Source organism: Oryzias latipes, chromosome 8 (assembly GCF_053564925.1).
Source record: "Oryzias latipes strain Hd-rR chromosome 8, Olatipes_Hd-rR_3.1".
Taxonomy (NCBI): Eukaryota; Metazoa; Chordata; class Actinopteri; order Beloniformes; family Adrianichthyidae; genus Oryzias; species Oryzias latipes.
The window spans coordinates 14,153,915-14,173,924 of record NC_136244.1 but is presented as its reverse complement, the minus strand read 5'-3'; the positions used below and the strand labels follow the sequence as shown (position 1 = coordinate 14,173,924).

The 20,010-nt window shown below is 40.3% G+C and overlaps 1 protein-coding gene and 1 long non-coding RNA gene across 2 annotated transcripts; one reads left to right on the top strand and one right to left on the bottom strand.

The window, feature by feature from the left end:
* Window positions 1–3,923: 3,923 nt before the first annotated feature.
* tob1a (transducer of ERBB2, 1a) lies at window positions 3,924–7,598 on the top strand. Its single transcript, XM_004071497.3, has 2 exons — window positions 3,924–4,270; window positions 5,414–7,598. The coding sequence occupies exon 2, from the start codon at window positions 5,635–5,637 to the stop codon at window positions 6,655–6,657; it is 1,023 nt and encodes a 340-aa protein (XP_004071545.1). The 5' UTR covers window positions 3,924–4,270; window positions 5,414–5,634; the 3' UTR covers window positions 6,658–7,598.
* Window positions 7,599–8,415: 817 nt separating this feature from the next.
* On the bottom strand, window positions 8,416–16,771 carry LOC110015486 (uncharacterized). The gene is made up of 2 exons (XR_002290694.2): window positions 9,385–16,771; window positions 8,416–9,094 (listed from the first exon to the last, which is right to left on the bottom strand). It is a non-coding gene; the product is annotated as an uncharacterized LOC110015486 (long non-coding RNA).
* Between the last annotated feature and the right edge of the window lie 3,239 nt (window positions 16,772–20,010).

Genomic DNA, 20,010 nt, shown 5'->3' with positions numbered 1-20,010 from the left:
TAATCTCGGGCGGGCAAAACCCGCAACTATTAATATCTCCTCCATGATCATGTTTACAACGGTTAGCACATCTGTGTTTTGAAAAGGACACTGCCCACAAGTCACTACCATATCTGAGTCTCCAATTGGTCAAAGGTATGCGTTTTTATGATTGAGTGAATTTGCAGTCAAAAGTTCTGCTGGTTGAACTCCCAGTGCGTGATTAATGAATGCCTAATTTGTACGTAGAGGTCCCGACCATACTTCAAAAAATTGCATAGCGGCGCTTCAACGTGAGAATTGCGGAAGCCTGAAACAAGAATTTACTTGCATTTGCATCGAATTTTCCTTGCAAGTGGTCACTTGAACGCACTTTGCTGATGGCCATGTGGACGCAGCCTTACAGTGCAGCTTAGTTCACTACCAAGGATTATTTTTTCCATGTTTGTTTTTTTTTTTCCAACAAAAAATGTCACAAGAATGCATGTTTTGCATTATAAAAAAATTGAATCAATGTCATATTTAATCAATTCTTTAAAGACTAATATTTACTAAAACTCCCCACGGGGAGAGTGGCTCTATTGTTGCTCTGTGGGAAAATTTAGATTCTGAAATTCATCTCAGTTTAATTTTGGCTCCATGAAATGGGGGGAAAAAAGACTCCAGCCCGACCCCCCCGTTTTAACCCGCAGTCTTCGTCTCAATTTGACTCCTGGGTTGCTTGTCTCGCCCACCACCTCATTTGCTCTTCAAAGGGGAAAGCAAAGCATCTGTCTATTACGAGGAGCCCAGGGCGCTCTGCAGAGCTGTGTTAAGTAATAACAACCAGTGACGTCAAAGGCTTTCCGTCTGAGCTCGAGAGGGGAGGGCAACCAGGCAGGGGGAAAGAAAAGGGAAAGGAAGGAGGCAAAGCAGACATGGAAGTGTTGTATACAACGGAAGAGGGATCTTGTCTGTTTAGGTGCCATTTGTTCGTTTTCATGTAGTATGTGATGATGTATAAATCCAGCACATCCAGAGCAAAGAATCAATTGATTGCTTTGAGACGGAGTTTGAGCTTGACAGCTCAGAGCAAAACAAACGTTTTTGCAAATATTTAACATATTTCTTAAAAAGTGTGAAGGAAAAAAAAGGTAATTTAGCATAATAAAAATATAAATCTAAGACCAGTTGTTGATAGAGAAAATATTTTTTTTATTCTTTGACTTCTGGGTGAGATTACAAAGGTGAGGGTTTTTTAAAGATGTGTTTAAAGGATGTGATGTCTGAACAGCATGATTTCATTTCCTCTTTAAGGTGTTAGCAGTTTAAAAAAAATCCTCAAATGAACTCAAACACTTTGTAAATGACTTTTTACCTTGTTTCTGGCTCTGCCCACACTTGCATCACTGGAAACAGACTAAAGGCACTGACGGAGGGGAGGGAGATTAGATATATTTAGGTGTTACACTTCTTCATAAGCAGAAGTGACAGAGGCTGTAGTGTAGTGGATGCATTAGGCTTTAATCATTAGAGGATTACACCCTAAGACAATATAGCAGTCTTAGCATGCCTCATTATGGCTGCCGACCTTGCTCTGTCAGGTGACGGCTGTTTATTACTAGTGCAAAGAGGTTTAAGACAGCTTGAGTTTCACAAAATGAGTAGGAAGGAAGTGGAGTGTTTACATCCAGAAACAGAAAACAACACATAGGTGGTGTCTGAATTCCCTCCCTAACAACTAAAAAACTATGTAGTGCCCTGGATTTTCACAGCAATTTGGACACCATTCTCACTATTATTTTTTATAACATGTCACTGATTTCATTAAGTTAAAACCTAAAAAGTATGAACATTTTACCAAGATTATTTATGAGCCCACTCTTCCAAAGATAAAAACTTGCATGGTTTATAAATATTTAACCAAAACACTTTATTTCACATGAAAAATCATTTAACATGCAATGCATTGTGGTCTATATTCGCCAATCTAGTGAGCATTGTTGCACACTATTGACTGTATAAGAGAACTGGACTGAGCAAGTTTGCCATCACCCGTAGAAAATTAGGTCGATTCAGTCGCCATTTTTTTGCGATGCGGACGTTAACATGTTGGAACCAGATGAAAGCGGACTTGGGAGATTCTGTCAATAAAAATGTTTTGAATATTCAATGCGAGACCACCTACTTTTATTGAGGGCATCTAATTGACCAATTTATAGCTTGAATAACTTGCAATAAAGAAAAAATATGGAAATAAAATTAGCAAGATTGGTTAAGAAATGTTACTCTGACTGATATAATGATTGAGTAATATTTGGCTTATTGGGACCAGTGGGTACTTGGAACCTGAGGATGGAGGGATCCCTCAGTCCAGTTTCCTTATACAGTCAATGATGCACACTGGCTTTTTTACCGATACTTTTGGGAAATTTTTAGGGCACTAGATTTTGGAATTGTAGATTGTGTTGAAATTTTTTAACAACTCACTACAGTGCACTATAAAGTCTGCCATTTTGTAGTGCTGTCAGAATCTATCGATACTCACTAGATTGGTGAGTGTAGACCTCAATGTTTTGCGTTTGAAGAATTTTTGTGAAATAATATGTGTTTTTTTAAAACCCTCCACATTTTCATCTTCAGAACACAGTGGATTCATAAATAGTCTTCGTAAAATGTTCCTATTTATTAGGTTTTTACTTTGTGAAGGCCTTGACGTCATGTTCGCTGTTAAAAAAAAAAAGTAGTGAGCATATAGTCCAAACTGCTCTTACACTCCAGAGAACTAGATAGGCCCGCACAATATTGTTTTTTTAATAGTTAGGGAGTAGGAAGGGAATTCGGACATAGAAAAGCCATAGAAATTCACTATAGTGCACTCAATTGTGAGTAGTTAAAGAACTCAGACTCAATTATATATACTTTTAATTGATCCTAAAAATTCACTCGCAGAGTGAATATCTAAGGGTCCAATGTTAAGATATGGTGTGTCTTTTGTGTTTGATCCATACAAAGAAGGCCTTTGCACACACTTATACAACAAGCACATGACTCCACTCAAGTCAAAGTCCACTCTGTCCCTTCCATACAAGACAGACTGCTGTTTTCCATTACGGAGTTGTCTATGAAAGTAGCATTCCTCCCTTTTAACTGCTCGACTGTGTTTCGTCTACAATATTAGCCCCTCACCATAAACAATAAAAACACTTCTATGTGTGTGTGTGTGTGTGTGTGTGTGTGTGTGTGTGTGATGCATTACTGCAGCCCCCGAGCACCGAGTTGGTGTCATTAGCATAGTTTGATGTGTTAGTGCACTTTAAGCTGGGCGACAGCGTGCGTTTACCAGAGCGATGACGTGCGCTGCCTGCATCAGCACCTTGGATACGGATACACCAGTAGGACTCCTGCCCCGTTTTCGACCAATCAGCGCTTGTGTTTTCTAGATAGCACACGGCACCACCCACACTGCTGCCAGCTGTATTGTTCCGCTGCAGGGAATCTCCTTTCAGGCATTAAACCTGTATTCATCCCCATTCCTGCTGCGTTTCAAGCCAAAATGAAATAAATAAATAAATAAAGAAAGAACTTTCAGGGAACACTACCGTTATTGAAACAGGAATAAGTTAATTTAATTCATGTGATTAAAAAAACACATAAACTGTCCATGTCCAAAGCTCATTGACTAGTATTTATACTATTATATATAACGGTTTGTCAAGTTTCAGGTAGGAATAAAAAATGTATCAAAACTACATTATTTCCTTCGCATTATCAGTTTATTTATACCCTTTTCGTTGTCAGTAAAGACCTATGTTATCTCTGACGCAAACCCTGTGCATGAGAGTCCCTCCCATTTCTTGGAATCAAATGTCCTGATTGACAGCCTGATGAGCCAATGAACGCTCGAAAAATGCCGGGTTCCGAGGGAGGGACTTCTCGAACAGGCCAATAGCGTTCGCCAGTATTGTTTTGACCTCTGAAACCGCATCACCGCCTCCCTCGTGCCCATGGCGGAGGAAATCTATAAATAAAGGCAACGCAACACAAGAAGGGGACGAAGTTGCGAAACTCCCGTGTAGGAGGGAGCTGCTCTGCAAGCCTGCTGAAAGAGGACTTTAAACACGCAAAATAACCTTAAGAACAGAAACCGAAGCAAACCGTAAACGCCAATCCTCCGAAACCTACATTTACTGGAATATTTTTTGTAAAACTGATAATATATCCTATGTAAAGAAAGTATTTATACTTTATTCCTATTTGCACTAACCAACGGTACTTCAGAACTACTGAGAATCTTTATTTTTTACGAAAAGTAAGTATGCCCGACTTCTTTTTCCCGTCTTGTAGTGTCTGCATTTATGTTTGCTGTCGTTTTATAGCCGTGTTCGCACTTTCTAAGCTGATTTGCTGCGTCAGTCCTGTGGAAGTTAGGGAGGGGTGTACGTGCAGAGACGGTCGGTGTTTGCTATTCGGGTGTTATATTTTCATGGAAAAACGGCACCGGCTGTACAAAAAGGGCAATTAATCCCCCATTTTTGACCTTTCTCAACCCCGAAAAGCGACATATTTTGGTAGTTTTTCTCCGCTAGAGCAACTGGCACAACGATGGCGCAAGATTATATCAATCAACGACAATAAATTCATTTTGCTGTCACACGGTTTTGACGTCACCACCAAGTCGTATATTTTTTTGTCTTTCTATTTTTAGGAGCTCTAATAATCGAAATGGCTCCTAAAATAGTTTCCTTCAAGCTAGTCGTGAGTCGAGTAGAAATGGGTTCCACCTCCTCATTGAAAATAGTTCCCTTCAGAGTAAAATGACCGTTTAGAATGTTCTAGATTTTGGTCTCTGAGCCTATCAACAGGTCATTGACAGGCTTTTATCAGATCAGGTCGCGTGCCGTGGATGTCCGTGAACGTTTGCACATCATTTTTTTCCACCAAACATATGCTCCAGAGGAAAGGATGTCACCCCCCCCCACTCCCCTTGAAACCACTAAACATGGGTGTCGACACAGTTTGCCAAGTCTTATTTGGACATTGTTTTCAGTGTGGGGAAGCTCTAGCCTAATGAGATCTCTACACACAGAACCAGTCCCGTGACAGAGGTTTAGGAGCTCTGAAATCCAGATCGTTTCCTCACTAACTTGGCTTCCAGCGGGTATTATTGACTAGGCGTTAACTTAGCTACGTTGACTGTAAATAAATGCACGGTCCTCACCGTACTTTGTCTCCATTCTGCTTTCTGGGGCCACTCTAGCTTATTATGTAAGAAGATTCCCAGCTCTAGTGAAAGATGGATCTGTGCTCTACTATGTCTGCATACCGATCAGCCATAAACAGATTTTGATTTCTTTATTATATTTTGTCCTCGTTTTTGGTCATTTCAGATACTTATTTGGTGGATAAGTTGTCTTTCCTCGAGTATTTATCCCCTTTCTTTGTTTTTTTGCAGGAAAAAAAGTACTAAACACCCTGTGGAGGGACACCACTGCATCACAAAACCAGCACTTTTTGATTTTCCAACCTGTTTCACCCACGTCCCGGTCGCTTTTGCCACCCTGCCTGGAGCACGTCTGTGTTGCCAAACACGGATAAACAAAGCAGACCCGGTGGACACGTTCAAGGTCAGAAGAAGCTAATCTTCACACATCTGGTACACTTCAGCAGTCCGCTATGCAGCTTGAAATCCAAGTAGCTCTCAACTTCATCATCTCGTACCTGTACAATAAGCTGCCCAGGAGGCGGGTCAACATCTTCGGCGAGGAGCTTGAGAGGCAGCTGAAGCAGAAATATGAAGGACACTGGTACCCAGACAAGCCATACAAAGGCTCAGGATTCCGATGCATCCACGTGGGGGAGAAGGTAGACCCTGTGGTGGAGAAAGCAGCCAAAGAGAGCGGGCTAGAGATCGAGGATGTTCGCAATAACCTGCCCCAGGACCTCAGCGTGTGGATTGACCCCTATGAGGTGTCCTATCAGATTGGAGAGAAGGGGCCCATCAAAGTATTGTATGTCGATGACAGCAACGAAAGTGGAGCCAACAATGGAGGGCTCGATCTGGACAAGGAGATCAAGAACAGTTTCAACCCTGAAGCGCAGGTCTTCATGCCCATCAGTGAACCTGCCAACGGTGCCTCTCCGGGCTCCAGCTCTCCTTCTCCCCCATTTGGCCACTCGGCGGCAGTCAGCCCCACCTTCATGCCCCGCTCCACTCAGCCTTTAACCTTCACTACAGCCACTTTCGCAGCTACCAAGTTTGGCTCCACAAAGATGAAGAGCAGTGGACGCAGCAGCAACAACAACGGCGGCAGCAACGCTGGGAACAAAGCGGCCCGTACCTCTCCCACCAACCTGGGCCTGAATGTGAACAGTCTCCTCAAACAGAAAGCCATCTCCACCTCCATGCACTCGCTGTACGGGCTGGGCCTTGGCCCACAGCAGCACCCAAAGCCCTCCGCCTTGTCCCCGAATGCCAAGGAGTTCGTGTTCCCTCCCCTGCAGGGCCAGGGTAGCCAGAGTGCTCTGTTCCCAGGAGACAGCTCGCTCAGCCTCAGCCCGCTGCAGTACAGCAATGCCTTCGATATGTTTGCGGCCTACGGTGGCCTTAACGACAAGTCCCTCATGGATGGCTTGAATTTCAGCTTGAGCAACATGCAGTATTCTAACCAGCAATTCCAGCCAGTCATGGCCAACTAGTACGCGTAAAAGTACTACTTAAGCTACTTCATGCAGAAATGACCAGAGATAATGTGATGGGGGGGTAGCAAAACAGATGCACATTTTCAAAAAAAAAAACAACTTAAAAAAGTGTAAACAAAAAAACAGAATGTCAAAGTAAAAGATAAAAAAAAAAGACTTGTAAACCTGTAAGATCTCAGTTTCGAGTCACAGCATGAGCCCGAGGGAGAATTTCTTCGCCCCCTTGAGTTATAATGTTTTCTTTTTTTTCTTTCTTTCTTTAAACAATGAAGCTTGTAGTACAAGATGTCCAAGCTTGGTTACCTAAACTTACGAATGCATCGTTGTCATTTCTTTTGCCAACCAAGCACAAAATATTTTTTTTATGTAACTGTTTTAAGATATATATATTAAAAAAAAAGAAGAAAAAAAAGAGAGACATCATCACAAGTCATGGCCTCTTTCAGTATTTAAAACATAACTGGACATCGCCAATTTTGTCAAAAAATTGGCAGAAATAAGTGGGATTTCCTGGTCTTTTTCTAATTGTATAATTTAATTTAGTACAAGAGTTTGTAAAATATCAGAGTATCTATTGTTTCTACGACATGGTATTGCATTTATATCTTTTTACTACTCCAGTGATCTGTGATGGCTGCAGCAACTTTATGTTTTTCTTTTTTTTTTATTAAAAAAATATACAAAAAAAACCTGAATTCATCTGTTTAAAAAAAATAAATAAAAAAACAAAACAAAAACATGGACTACCCTGAAGATTGTGTACAGAATATTCCGTAGTGGTGGGATTTAAGAATATTTGCTTTTTTTTGAAAACATAAGAGTTGTATTTTCTGTTAAGAGTTTAAAGATTTTTGCTATATAATGGACAAAATGTAATCGTATATTAATTTTGTACCTACATTGTGCAATACTTGATAAAAGCAAACGGTATAACAAAAGTATTGAGTCAGTGTCTTACACTTTATTAAGTTAGTTTTAAAACCAAAAGCTTGGAGAGAGAAAAAACAAAACGCTTTATTTTGGTGGTGTTTGGGAGGAAGTGAAGACCAAGCCCTTTCCTTCTTGGGGCTGAACATGTCCAGACAAAACTCCAGCTCCTTTCCCTAAAGTCATGAATCCGGTTATTCCTTTTTAATCATCAATTTCGTACATTATGTTCTTGGCTAACATCCATTCACCTCTCCTCAATGCTGGGGTTCATGAATATAAAAGCTATAGATCACAGCTGATCCATAGGAATTTAAACTAATACCAGATAATAGTATATCTCAGCACAGTTTATTTTCTGTGCTTGTGATGAAGATTTACTGGTCTCAGCAGCTTAACACTCCATAAGAGTGCTTACCAATCTGTTGCAACTATTAAACAGACATTATTTCTCTTGCTCAGTGGGAGTTGGTTTACGGTGTGAGCCCCGTGAGCTTAGAGCCGGGCCCCCTGGTTTTACAGGTTGGTGAGCCTGGCAGTAGCAGGTTCTGGAAGGCACATAAACCTCCAAGGAGCCCGCTTACATGATCCCAGTGCGTTGTACGCAGCTGGAACAGAATGAGGGCAGTTCAAGTGTTAAATAACGGTGTTGATCACTGTGTGACAGAAGGCCAAGCTGACTGCTTGCATTTCACCTAGTGTCCCAGACCACGAGGTCTGTTAACAAATAACTGGAAGGACTGTTTTTTTTATGTGGACGGCAGAATTTGATCCACAACTTTTCATTTAGAACTATAAAGTAGCTGGAGTGAAACCAAGAGGCTGCAGTTTTGTATTCTGCTTTTATTTTCTTAACAGAAAAGGAAAGAAAGCAGATTAGTTACATATACATTACATAATAAATAGGTATAATGAACATAATTGAGTTGGTTCAATGACCTACAAGTGCTGACAGCTGTGAAAAGTTTTAAACAATTTTTAAATAATATTTGACTATAATCTGATGATTCCCCTAAAAGTTGAGGCTAGTTTGGTCTCACTGCTGTTGACGAGAGGCGTTTGGACGTCGGGTCGCTGTCACCCTGACCCCTGCTGCCAAATTTGGGCCCCGCCGGAGCTGGCTCATCACGGCTCGTCTGTCCCACCGTTCCCTGACGCGCTCGGGGCTTGATACGACTGAGTAAAGTTCACGGCGTGTGCCGATAGCGGGACGGGGTGGGGAGGAGAATGTTTGTTTATGCTTCTCCGTGACTCTGTGTTTGTGCGCACGTAGGCCTCTGAAGGAAAGGCTGCGGGGAACGGGTCACCCTGAAATACCCCTCCAGTGGGTGACGGTTTTGCTGTAAATCACATGTGGGACTCCCTGTGTGGGGAATGAGGGGGGGGGGGGGGGGGGGCAGAAAGGAGACCCTCGCCCCCCCACCATATCAACTGCTCCATTTTTTTCCAGGCTGTCACTCCACACATGCTGTGACTTATCAGGAGGTTGACACCAGGGAGGTCACTTCTGCCAGAAGGGAGAGAACAGTCAGCAAACCCACTTTAACTTTATTTATAAGCAGTTACATTCATTTTACTGTTCAAACAAACACCAAGATGAGTGTTTTGAGACACAAATTGAGAAGAATTTACTAGAATAAAACATATTTTAATAATTTCACCTCTATTTTCTTAAACACATGATTTGAAGGCATAAAAAAAGGAGAAAACACAAGAAAAGATCAGGTTGGAGCAAAAAAAAAGAAACAGCAATAAAAGAGGTTTTAAAAAGACCACTGAAACGTGGCCCGAGCTCACCCCCACCTCGCCTTGGCTGTCATAAAAACAGGTGGAGCTCAGCTTGCCTCCCTGCCAGCCAACCAGGCCGTATGGTAATGTCACCTTCCTCAGCAGAAAACAGTTATTGGCTCTGCCCCAGTCCAACCTCACATCTATTTCGGGAAGCTGATTGAGCAACGATAAGCTGGAAGATACTGAGCTTTTCTCTGACTATTAGCTCACCACGCCTTATCTGTGCCCCGCAGAGGCAAGCTGAGGCCCCAACCCAGAGAACCTATCCACCTTTATTTCCCATTCAGCCTTAAGCAAACCATTGTTTACATCTTTTCTAGTTTCCAAATGATCCATCCCTGGTGTTCTCGTTTGTCTGTCCTCCATCTGCTCCTTTCTGCAGAGGAAAACCAAAAATCTAAAAAAAATAAAAAGAAAACTACATCCTTCTTAACTGCTGTTCTTTAGTTTCTGATGTCACACCTCTCCCTTTTTTGTCAGCAGCTCGGTAAAAGATAACCCCAACAGTTCAGGGGTAAGACAGGATAATTGTAGTCCATGTGTAATAAATAGTAATCTCAAAAAAAAAAAAAAAAATCAGCATTTCCAGATATAGATATAAAACCAAGGATCAGAACCTCCATACTTTTCTTATCAGTTACTTACTTGCACACCTGGGTTCAGCACCGGTTGCCACACGCTTGTAGTTTTCAGCCCCACCCAGATATACTCAGCCTTCACAGCTGTGTAACATTTTCACAGCTGTGTAACATTCACTTTGGGGGGAAAAAAACCCAAAAACGAAACAATCCCTTTATCAACTAGAATTATCTTCTTTCTTCTTAGAATTTTCTTCTGAATTTTTGTGATGCACGTTCCTCCACAAATGTAAAAAAAGAAATAAATAAGCATAACGTGTGTCACGATATGCATGTACATGAAGTTGATTGCAGGGATCAAAGGTGGTTTTAAGGGGAGGAAGGGTGTAGAATCCATCGAAAAATACACATTTAAAAGATTAATAAAGAGAAGAAGACATAGCCAGCTTTGTGCAAACACCAGCTTGTTTCTGTGCTGGAGCGAAGAGGGAATTTATGAAATCTGAAGGCAAAAAAATTATTTCCTATAGATTTAAATCAAGAGATTATAGAGAATCTATATCAGAAAACTGAAAGAATCTTGCAGATTTGGAAACCTCAAAGAGTAAAAATGGAAACGCAAACAAAAATGTCCCTCAGGAAAAAGCTTTTTCTGACTTAGTACCAAAAAGTCTGAAAATCCTGCTTTTGAAGCATGCCCACTTAAGAGTTGGGTTAGATTTACTCAGCATATGGGTCTGCTTTGGACAGCTTTAATGAAAAATATTTACTCAAGCTAAAGAGAAAAAGAAAGCAGGGATAACTGGCCAGCCTCCAGTCATGCCTCAACTCATGAGGCCTGCACTTTGTTCCCTTAGTTTCCATATTTGGGTTGCGCAAGAGTTGAATATTTTTCCAACACAGTTGTAGGCCCAGGTTCTTAATAGAAGCTTTTTTTTAACCCCCTCTCTGTTGATTCAAATGCATAATGAAGGAAGTGTTTGCAAACACACCTTAGATTCATGCCGACCCCTGGGGCAAAGAAATGCAGAGAAAAAGGCACCTGTGTGCCGTTCGCCTGCACCAACGCAGAGACAAGGCTGTAAATGGATGCTTCTGTGTCTGACGGGCAACCTGTTGGGGTGTGAGAGGGGCAGAGGAACCTCTAAATGAAAGGGATTTCGCTGCTGCTGAGCATTAAAGGAGTTGATCGACAAATCGACAAGTGTCAGCAGGTAATAAACCTCCAGGTAAATTCTCTTTTTTTTTCTGCAAGGCAGTTAAAGTTAGAATAACAAAAGCTGAAATGAAAATCATAGGGAAAAATGTCAGCAGCTGGAACAGCATTGCTGGACTTAAAGTTGAGGAATTTCAACTATCTCAATAATAGGGCTGTCTGGGACGCTCATGTGCAAGTTTACTCTCACTGCCGTAAAGCTACTTTCTAAAAAGAAATAGTTACTTTTGAAAAAATTGTTTCTATTGTGGCCAAGAGTTTAAATGATGACTGAAGCCACTTTTTTTTTTTACTCAGAGTCAAAACACTCGTTTACAACTGTTAACATGTGTCTTTGAAGAAAAACAGGTAGATGTTTAATGTCTGGAACTTAAGTTGCAGCATCGATGGAAACAAACCGGTTGAAAGACTTTCAATGATTAAAAAGAGGTGGGGCCGTTCATTTCATAACTAACAGTACCTCGTGGATTCTCTAAAAAAGATAAAACCAATAAAAAAAAAAGAAATGAACAACCAGTCAGAAACCTGCTTAATAAAATGCAAACGTCTGACTGAGCTTTGCAGGCCTTTCTGCAGAAGGAAAGTCGCTGTTACTGCACCACATAGGAATGAAAAGTGGCTCTTACAGATTTAAAAGTTAACCAACTAAAACAGTGAAAAGAACAAATAAAAAATAAAAATAAGTATTCTTTAATAAAAGTAGCATTATTCAGAAGCAGGTAAAGAAGGTAAAGAAACCATACACTCATACATGTGACAGTAGGAACCACAACTACTACTTTCCCCATTGAGTCACTCTCAAGTTGAAGTTTCAACCATGAAACCATTAAATAATCCGTTATCTCGCTTTAATCTTATTTTGCCTTTTGGCTTACACTTTATCATTAGAGTACATGCAGACATTAAATATGTGCTGATGTCCCAGGATGATGATGATGATGATTATGATATTTTATTTCGGGCATATACTTTAAAAAGAAAAAAATAGGACAAAAATGAAAAATATATGCAAAATGATCCGAAAGACATAAAATAATTTTGACTGCTTTAAGATTCTAATGTGTGGAACAAAGAATATTGTCAAAAAAACAAAGAAATAAAAAGTTAACTGAGTAAAAGCGCATTAATAATAGGTTTTAAAAGGCTGGGTTGTCAATTAAATATGCATTTCCTTTTCTTAAGCACTTTATGTATAAATTTGTACATTTTTTCTTAACTATTTTAATGTACATAGTGTTTCTAGTCAACGGCAACTGTTTTTTAAATATTTTGATCTGCATTTATACTTTAGTTTTGAATAAACGAGTATTAATAGAGTGAAGAAAGTGGGAAATCATCACTGGATGCTCAGAAATGTTAAACATTGAAAGTGTAAAGCCAAAAGCAATCCTTCAAAAGTATTCCTTCGATATTCATTGTTACGTGTCTTTGCAGCTACGTCTGAAGAGCTCTGCTGCCAAGAGGCAGACTTGCTGCCATGTTTGAAGTTTGTAGTAAATGATACACATTTTAAAAATTCAGTTATCCCAAAGCGAGTTCTATATTTTTGTTTGTGTAAATGAATTTGATCCCTTTGGTTGTTTTTGGTTTTTACCTATTCTATTTTCCTCCACAGAGAGGAAAACTGGCTGTCATATGACACACATCAAAGTGAGCTGCAGAAAACTCATACCAGATCATATTTAGCCATCAGAGGAGAAATTTGTCAAATGGTTTGACCCGTCAGGTAAAGTATCTCCAAGTCATATCCAAAAAGTATTTTTACTGCCTGCAGCTGTGGTTAAAGTCAAAAACAGCTGTGAAACAGATGCTTTGACTCCCTCATCTTTAAAAAATCTATGTTAATATGTATTTTATTTGTTTAATCATCCTTGTTTTTTTAGGCTTCTCTACAATCCTAACTAGTGTTCACTGAAAATGTACACATTGCAAAGATGTATTTAGTCAGCCACAAAATGCGCAATTTCTCCCACTTAAAAAAAACGAGAGGCCTGTAGTTTTCATCATAGGTATACCTCAACTATAAGAGAAAAAATGAGAATTTCGGATTCTTATAGAATTTATTTGTGAATTATGCTGGAAATTAAGTATTTGGTCACCTACAAACAAACAAGATTTCTGGTTCTCCACCATAATTTACAAATACATTTAAAAAAAATAAAGCAATGTGATTTTCTGTATTTTTTTCTTATTTTGTGTCTCATATTTAAGGTTTACCTTTGAAAATTACAGGCCTCTCTCATCTTTTTAAGCGGGAGAACTTCCACATTGGTGGCTGACTAAAAACCTTTTTGCCCCACTGTATTTTAAAAACAGAGATTCGTTAAAAATGTCAGTCTTCCACCTCCACCAGCATCCTCAGGCGCATTTGCTCAAGCAAGGACTTGGGAATGTGGCACACACCTGTCAGCCAAGAATATTCCACACAGAAACACTAATAGGCCCAGAGTTTGCAGTAATGGTAGAGATTCTTCCATCCATCCTGCTCTGTTTTGGTTTGCATTGCCAGGAAAGGAGAGTTTTCTCCCCACTAGAAAAAAAATGACTTACTTGGAAGCAAAGGTTTTACAACTATGAAGGGAAATTTACCAAATAAAAACCCTAAAATGTGATATTGAAATAATTTTAAGTAATGTAGAACCATGATCAATTACTTAGAAAAAAGGCAACCGTTAAAAACAAGCGATGGGTTAGAAATGGTGTAATAGCAAAAAGATCCACCCATTAAACTTCATTTAGCAAGGTTTTTGTTTGAGTTGTGGGCGGGACCATTAATGGAGAGTAACCCCGCCCTCTCCTCCAGAGCAGAGAGCTTGTGGCCCGCCCCAGTGTATTTTCTACGTCACAAAATTAATCTTTTTTAAACTTCACAGTGATTTGAGTAAAGAAATACTCAGAAATGCAATTTAAGCTTAGTTTTCTTTATTTATGTCCTGTATTATCCAAAAAAAGTCACAAAAACCATCAAGCATTACCTCAAAATTATGATTTTTTTGATATATAGTTTTAGCTAATGTGAACTAATGAAGAACATGGAGCTTGTTGACCTACTGTATGAAGAAAGGCATCATGTCATCCGAATATCCATCACAGGAAGTCCAGCTCATGCATCACTCCCTCCTCACATGCTTAGCTGCTGAGACAAAGAGGTTGGGTGGATTTCTGTGTGTTTATTTGTTCTTATTGCTAAGCTTTAAGTTATCGTACTCGTGATTTTACGCCTTTCTGTAGGGTCATGAACATTATGTCAGGTTCCCCGTCTAACTCTTTAGGAAAGCCTGCGTCCCAAAATGTCAACAATAGCTGGTTGTCTTCTAACAACTGAAGTAAATGGACCTGATATCCATCTTTGAATAGCCCACACCTTGTTTACACCGTGGTGTTTGATCTGTGGACACAATGCAGGCAGACTTGGTGATGTCGCCTCTCCCCCACACAGAACAAATATGTTGTAAGTTAATTCTTCTGTGTGGGTTGCATGTGTGCGAGTTTGTGAAGGAGGTGTCACTGGGACCTCAGTGGGTGGCGTTGCATAAGAGCGTTGGTGCTCAAGTGAGGTTTGACAGAGAATTAGATGGGTGGAGTTTTGTTGGTGCTGTTGGTGCGTCTCCCTTCTCCTCTCTGTGTCACGGTGCAGCATCAACATGGAACTCAGCACGCGGTGATGTGAGTCATCTGCGTGGAGATTTGTGTGGACATTACGCCTTGGGGCAGCATGTGAACCTGATTACAGATTACATGGACAAGCTGAAAAAAGTTTGGAAAAAAAAGCAAAGATAGAAGTTTGATAACTGTTGTCTTTTAGAGGAAGTTTAACTGAAGAATTGTGAAATTATGTTGAGGTTTTGGACTGTTGCAACTCAACTTGCTGTGTGATTCAGCTCTAAAACATTTGTTAAGATGTGAAAAACAACAAGAAAGTTGCTTAACTGCACAGGTCAAGTTAGTTAAGTGTAGAGTTTCTGCTTTTTTTAAAATGATTCAATCTTGATTTAGATTGGGATCTGTAGAGGGAGCAAAGGGCAGGGAGAGGAACATTTACTGATGTGGAGGTTTGCTCTGGAAAGGAGAGGATTGAAGGTCAGCCGCATTAAGATACAGCATCTGTGTTTAACTAAAGTCATCAAGTGGGAGGGTGAGGTAACAGAGATCAGAGATGAAGAAGGTGGAGGACTTAAGCACTAGTGAGTCCAGAGCAACAGACGGTGGAAAAAAAGGTGGAGAGGTGTGTGGAAGCTAGTTGAAACAAGTGGAGGAAGGTTTCAGGTGTGATGTGTGACCATAGAGTGTCTATAAGTATGAAATAAGGGGGAAAAAAGTCTGATGGAAGAACAGCCGTGTTGTGGACAGTGACTTTAGAACAGGGGGGTCAGAATTGAGGCCTCAAGGGCCGGTGTCCTACATGTTTTCCAACCAAACGGCCATTGAAGCTCGCTATTGGCTAAACACACCTGATCTAGGTAATGAAGCAGATAAGGCTGGATTAAAAAAAAACAAACAAACAGCAAAATGCCAAAGCCTGAAGTTGGACACCTCTGCTCTAAAAGGTTGTTGAGGTTGGAGCTACAAGGAAAGAGGCCTTGAGAAAGACCAAAGATGAGGATTATGAATGTAGTGAAGGACGATGTGTGGGTGGTTGGTGTGAGCAGGAAGGATGCTGAGGTTTGGGTTAGATGGATGATTTGCTATGGCAACCCCTATGTTCACACCGGGAAACGCGCGTTCAAGTGATCACTTCCAATAAAAAGTGTATGTAATTGCGTGTATGTGCGCCATTTGGGGTTTCTGCGTTCAAAAGTCTTGCTGATTTTAAGATTTTAAGTCTGTTTTCGGGCTCCACATGCAAAACATTATACATGCGTTGAAAGTTAAAGCAGTTGAACTCTGACCCATCAGTGACTCTGATTTGGTAATGACGTGTGGATGGCGTCCTTTTCAATTCACAGAAGTGCCAACTGTTTAAAAATTGATCATGAAGGATAAACTAATAAGTGTGACACCAGTATGACACCAAGTCTTTTATATATTGTAATAGAACTGTGAAAGAAAAACCCTGGAGCAAGATTTACAAGATTTGCACCGCTTTGACATTTTGCACCAAACCTCTTCCATCTTTTGCTACATGTGCTAGTATCGAGCAGCAGTGGTCCAGTGTGAACACCATGTGCTAAAAGCGCGCTCAAAAACGCCTTTTTAAGCGCATTTTTGAGTGTGCATCACATGCACAGTGTGAAAAAAAGGTTCAGATGTTGGTTTGGCTGATTTTCTTCAGCCTAGAGAGCATTGGGGTCATTTTAAAACCCAAGATGACCATGAAAGTTTAAAAATGAAGAGACATTTAACTGCTGGGTTAGTGGTTGGGGTACTGATCTGTTTCAAGACCAACTCAATGATGGTGAATTTAATCTTCTTAAGCCAAACTGCCACAAAGGTACTTTTAAAAATCTCTTTGCCTCATGCTTGTGAGATGACTGCTATAATGAGCCGTTGTCCGTTTTCTGCCAAATCCTTTGAAAACGTCCCCTTTGACAGAGACTAAATATATATTGGAAAGCTACTTTATGTTCCAAGTGATAGCCTGGTTCAAAGAGAGCATCTTTGCTTACCATGGCTGTGGAGATGCACATTACACTTTTAAAGCACATGGACTTCATTACACAGCAGTTCATGTGTTCCCGAAGATTCAAAATGTCTGACTTTCAAAGATTTTCCTTTAAAACTATAGATGAGTGGCAGATGAGTGAGTCTTCATTTAACTTAAAACAAATACCTTTCAGAATCAAATGTTTTCTCCCTCAGTTTACTGTTGAGCAGTTAATACAGATCCAGAAAGATGGGGAATTTTATTTTCTCCCTTCTGAGTCATTAGCACAGGAGGCTGGAGCCGCTTATTATAATGAATCTATTTGACTTCATTTATGAAACTATATATAACATTGGGGGGACGATAGGAGTTTCAACTTAAAAGCTAACGTGTTGGAAATGCAGTTCTTGAGAGTCCCAGAATGCAACGCCCCAGATATTCCTGGTAAAAGTTATGTTCAGCATCATGTTTTTTATACTTTAGAGGGGAAATGCCATTCAAAACAAAACAATGTATCAACCAGGTGAAACAATTTACTACAGAATTTCATTGAAATTCAACTTAGTTTCTCATGTCAGCCACTAACAGTGGATTTAGATTTATAGCAGTATGTGCTTACTGCAAACTATTAACAGGACCCTCAAAGTGAGCCAATATTCAAATAAAATCTCTTAACTTACAGCAGGTGTTTCTCAGTGTGAGCTCACTTTCCATGAAACACATTTCAGGGGACCACAACCAGTTTTTTGTTTAAATTCTTCTGAGAATAGCAGGTTACTGCTTTGGTGTTGATATCAATACTACGTGTGTTTTGGACTGAAGTCAGGTGAATCTTGGCAAAATAAAATCACCTGCACCCTCTGAAGATCTGAAAATCTGAAGGTTGAGAATAAAGACAAATCTGCTTGTTTCTAAATGGCCACATAGTGTCAGAAAGGGTGCATTTTTATTGGACTCATAGCCCAAAAGTTTTTATTCGTTTATGTCTTTTGATTGTCTCTAAAGCTACATACACAACGGTCATCTGAGGAGCGTTCAAGAACGTGCGTTTAGCGCATTCTTGAATGCGGGTATAGCCCATGATGTTTAAACTGGACAAGCAAGGAGGGGTTTCTTCCTCTTTTTCGTTTTCTACAGTTGGTGCAAAATGTCAAAGCGGTGCAAATCTGGCAAGTTGGGCACAAAACGGAAACAGTTTGGTTCGTTGCTAGCATCCTTGCAATGGTGGCTATGGATCACCAACATCTCAACGAGGGGCCTCAGTTTAACTGTATTTGAAATACAAACACAGACGTCGTCAGGCTTTTGTTGTATTTGATTTCACCAGTCAATACGAAATCGGAGACCCTGATTGGTCAAAGTTCGACCTTGTTTTGCTTGCAACGCATGTTCAATGGCATTGCTATTGAACGTAAAACTCTTGCATGAATACAAGAGTTTTGAACAAAGCCCGAAACACACATTTACGAGATTTAGATAGATTTTTATTAGTAGAGGCCACTTGAATGCCCATTGGGTGAGTACGTAGGGTGGTGGGTATGTAGCATGGGCTATGCAGAATCCTCACGGTACCCCTCACAAAAGAGGGCCAAATTCCAAATGCCCAAATACAGCACAAAACCTGGAAGGAGGCGACCTTGTGGATCAACAAAACAAAATCAAGTCGAGAAAACAGTTAAGGCTCCTGCAGCCAAACAGAGGTGAGGGGTCAACATGGTGAATTACTCCTCAGGAACAGACAGCATGAAAAAGCAGTTCAGACGACTCTATCCAGGGACTGGATGCATAAAGGGAAGCAATCTTGATGATGCTCCTCCTGGACGGGAAACATGACCTTGGGGGATAAACAGCAACCCTCCTCAGGAACAGACACATGAAGAGGAGCGGCTCTGGTGTCACTCCATACTAGCAAACACAGGAACAGGACAGGGAACATTGAGGAGGAGCGGTCTCAGAGACCTTCCTTAGAAAAGGACACATGAAGTTGAGTGGTCCCAGTGACCCCCCAAAGGAACAAGAAACTTAAAAGAAGGCCCCAGCAATCAAAACCCAAGTATAATGGATGAACATGGAATGGCATGACTCAATGGCTGCAGGAAAACCAATCTGAAATGGCATGGTGTCAACTGTAATGGCCGAGTTTTCTACCACTGCAGCAAAATTTCTCCTACTGTGTCCAAAGTGGTCAGGTTATTCTGTCAGAAAATGGTGCAGCTGATAAATTTAAATGTTCTGATAATTTAAACCATGAATACTCGGCTGCTGGGTGTGAATTAAAAAGTGATACTGCACAGTGATAATGCACACCTAAAAAAGAAGTTCTGGTCCCATAGCTTAAATGTTCTATATAACTGCGCTGGCTTCTTTAAAACAAACTTTTGTTTCATCATCTGGACAAAAACGAAAGAGGTGAACTTTCTCTGTGAACTGATGCTTCATTTAACCCATCATGACAATCAGCGTATATCGCTTTCTTTGCTGCTGCAGTCGAGGTTGTTGCTGGCTCAGCCGGCTAAGCGGCGCTTTGTCATGTTTCTCATGTTCAACATCTCAGCAATTGGGAATGCCTCCACCAGGGCCGAACCTACAGTCTCCCCCTGGGCCAGACATGCCCATGTCAACAACAAACAAACACCTACCTCATCTCATTCATCACTGAAAAAGCTCACACCTGTATCTTTTGTTTGGTCTAATTCCACTCCCGCTCCAGAAACCAAACCAAAGACACAACCGGTATGGACTGATATTAAATAAAGAATACATTTTATGTTTATTGCTGGTTATTGGTTGCAAGTTAAATTTAAGAGCATTTTGATATGTGTTTGAAATGTTCAGTTTATTGAAATGTTCAATTGAAACTCTGATTCATGTCTTTAAAGGTTTTCAACCTATCATGTTTATCATCTATCAGACAACTACCTGCCAAAATAAACAGAAGGGCAAAGCAAAGTAGACAAGTGATTGAGTTGATTACATGTCATTTAGAAAACAAGGTCTATCGAGTCGGACAGGAGCTGGAGGAGACCAAATGATTCGACAATGTCATTGTGACAACGCACCACGTAACAAATAATCTGCTTTTTATTAAAACAGCGTCCCAAACCAAAAAAATAAGAAGAATAAAGTACTAAGACATGGTTGAATGTTTATTTCTCACATGACCAAAACCAGCAGCACAACTGGAAAACCAAAATATAGCATAGAGTCCTCACAGTGAACACCTTAAAAAAAACAACTTTAGTACATTTAAGTAT

Bases quoted from the DNA above. Each gene is read 5' to 3' on its own strand.
- tob1a (XM_004071497.3), top strand. From the start codon at position 5,635: ATGCAGCTTGAAATCCAAGTAGCTCTCAACTTCATCATCTCGTACCTG.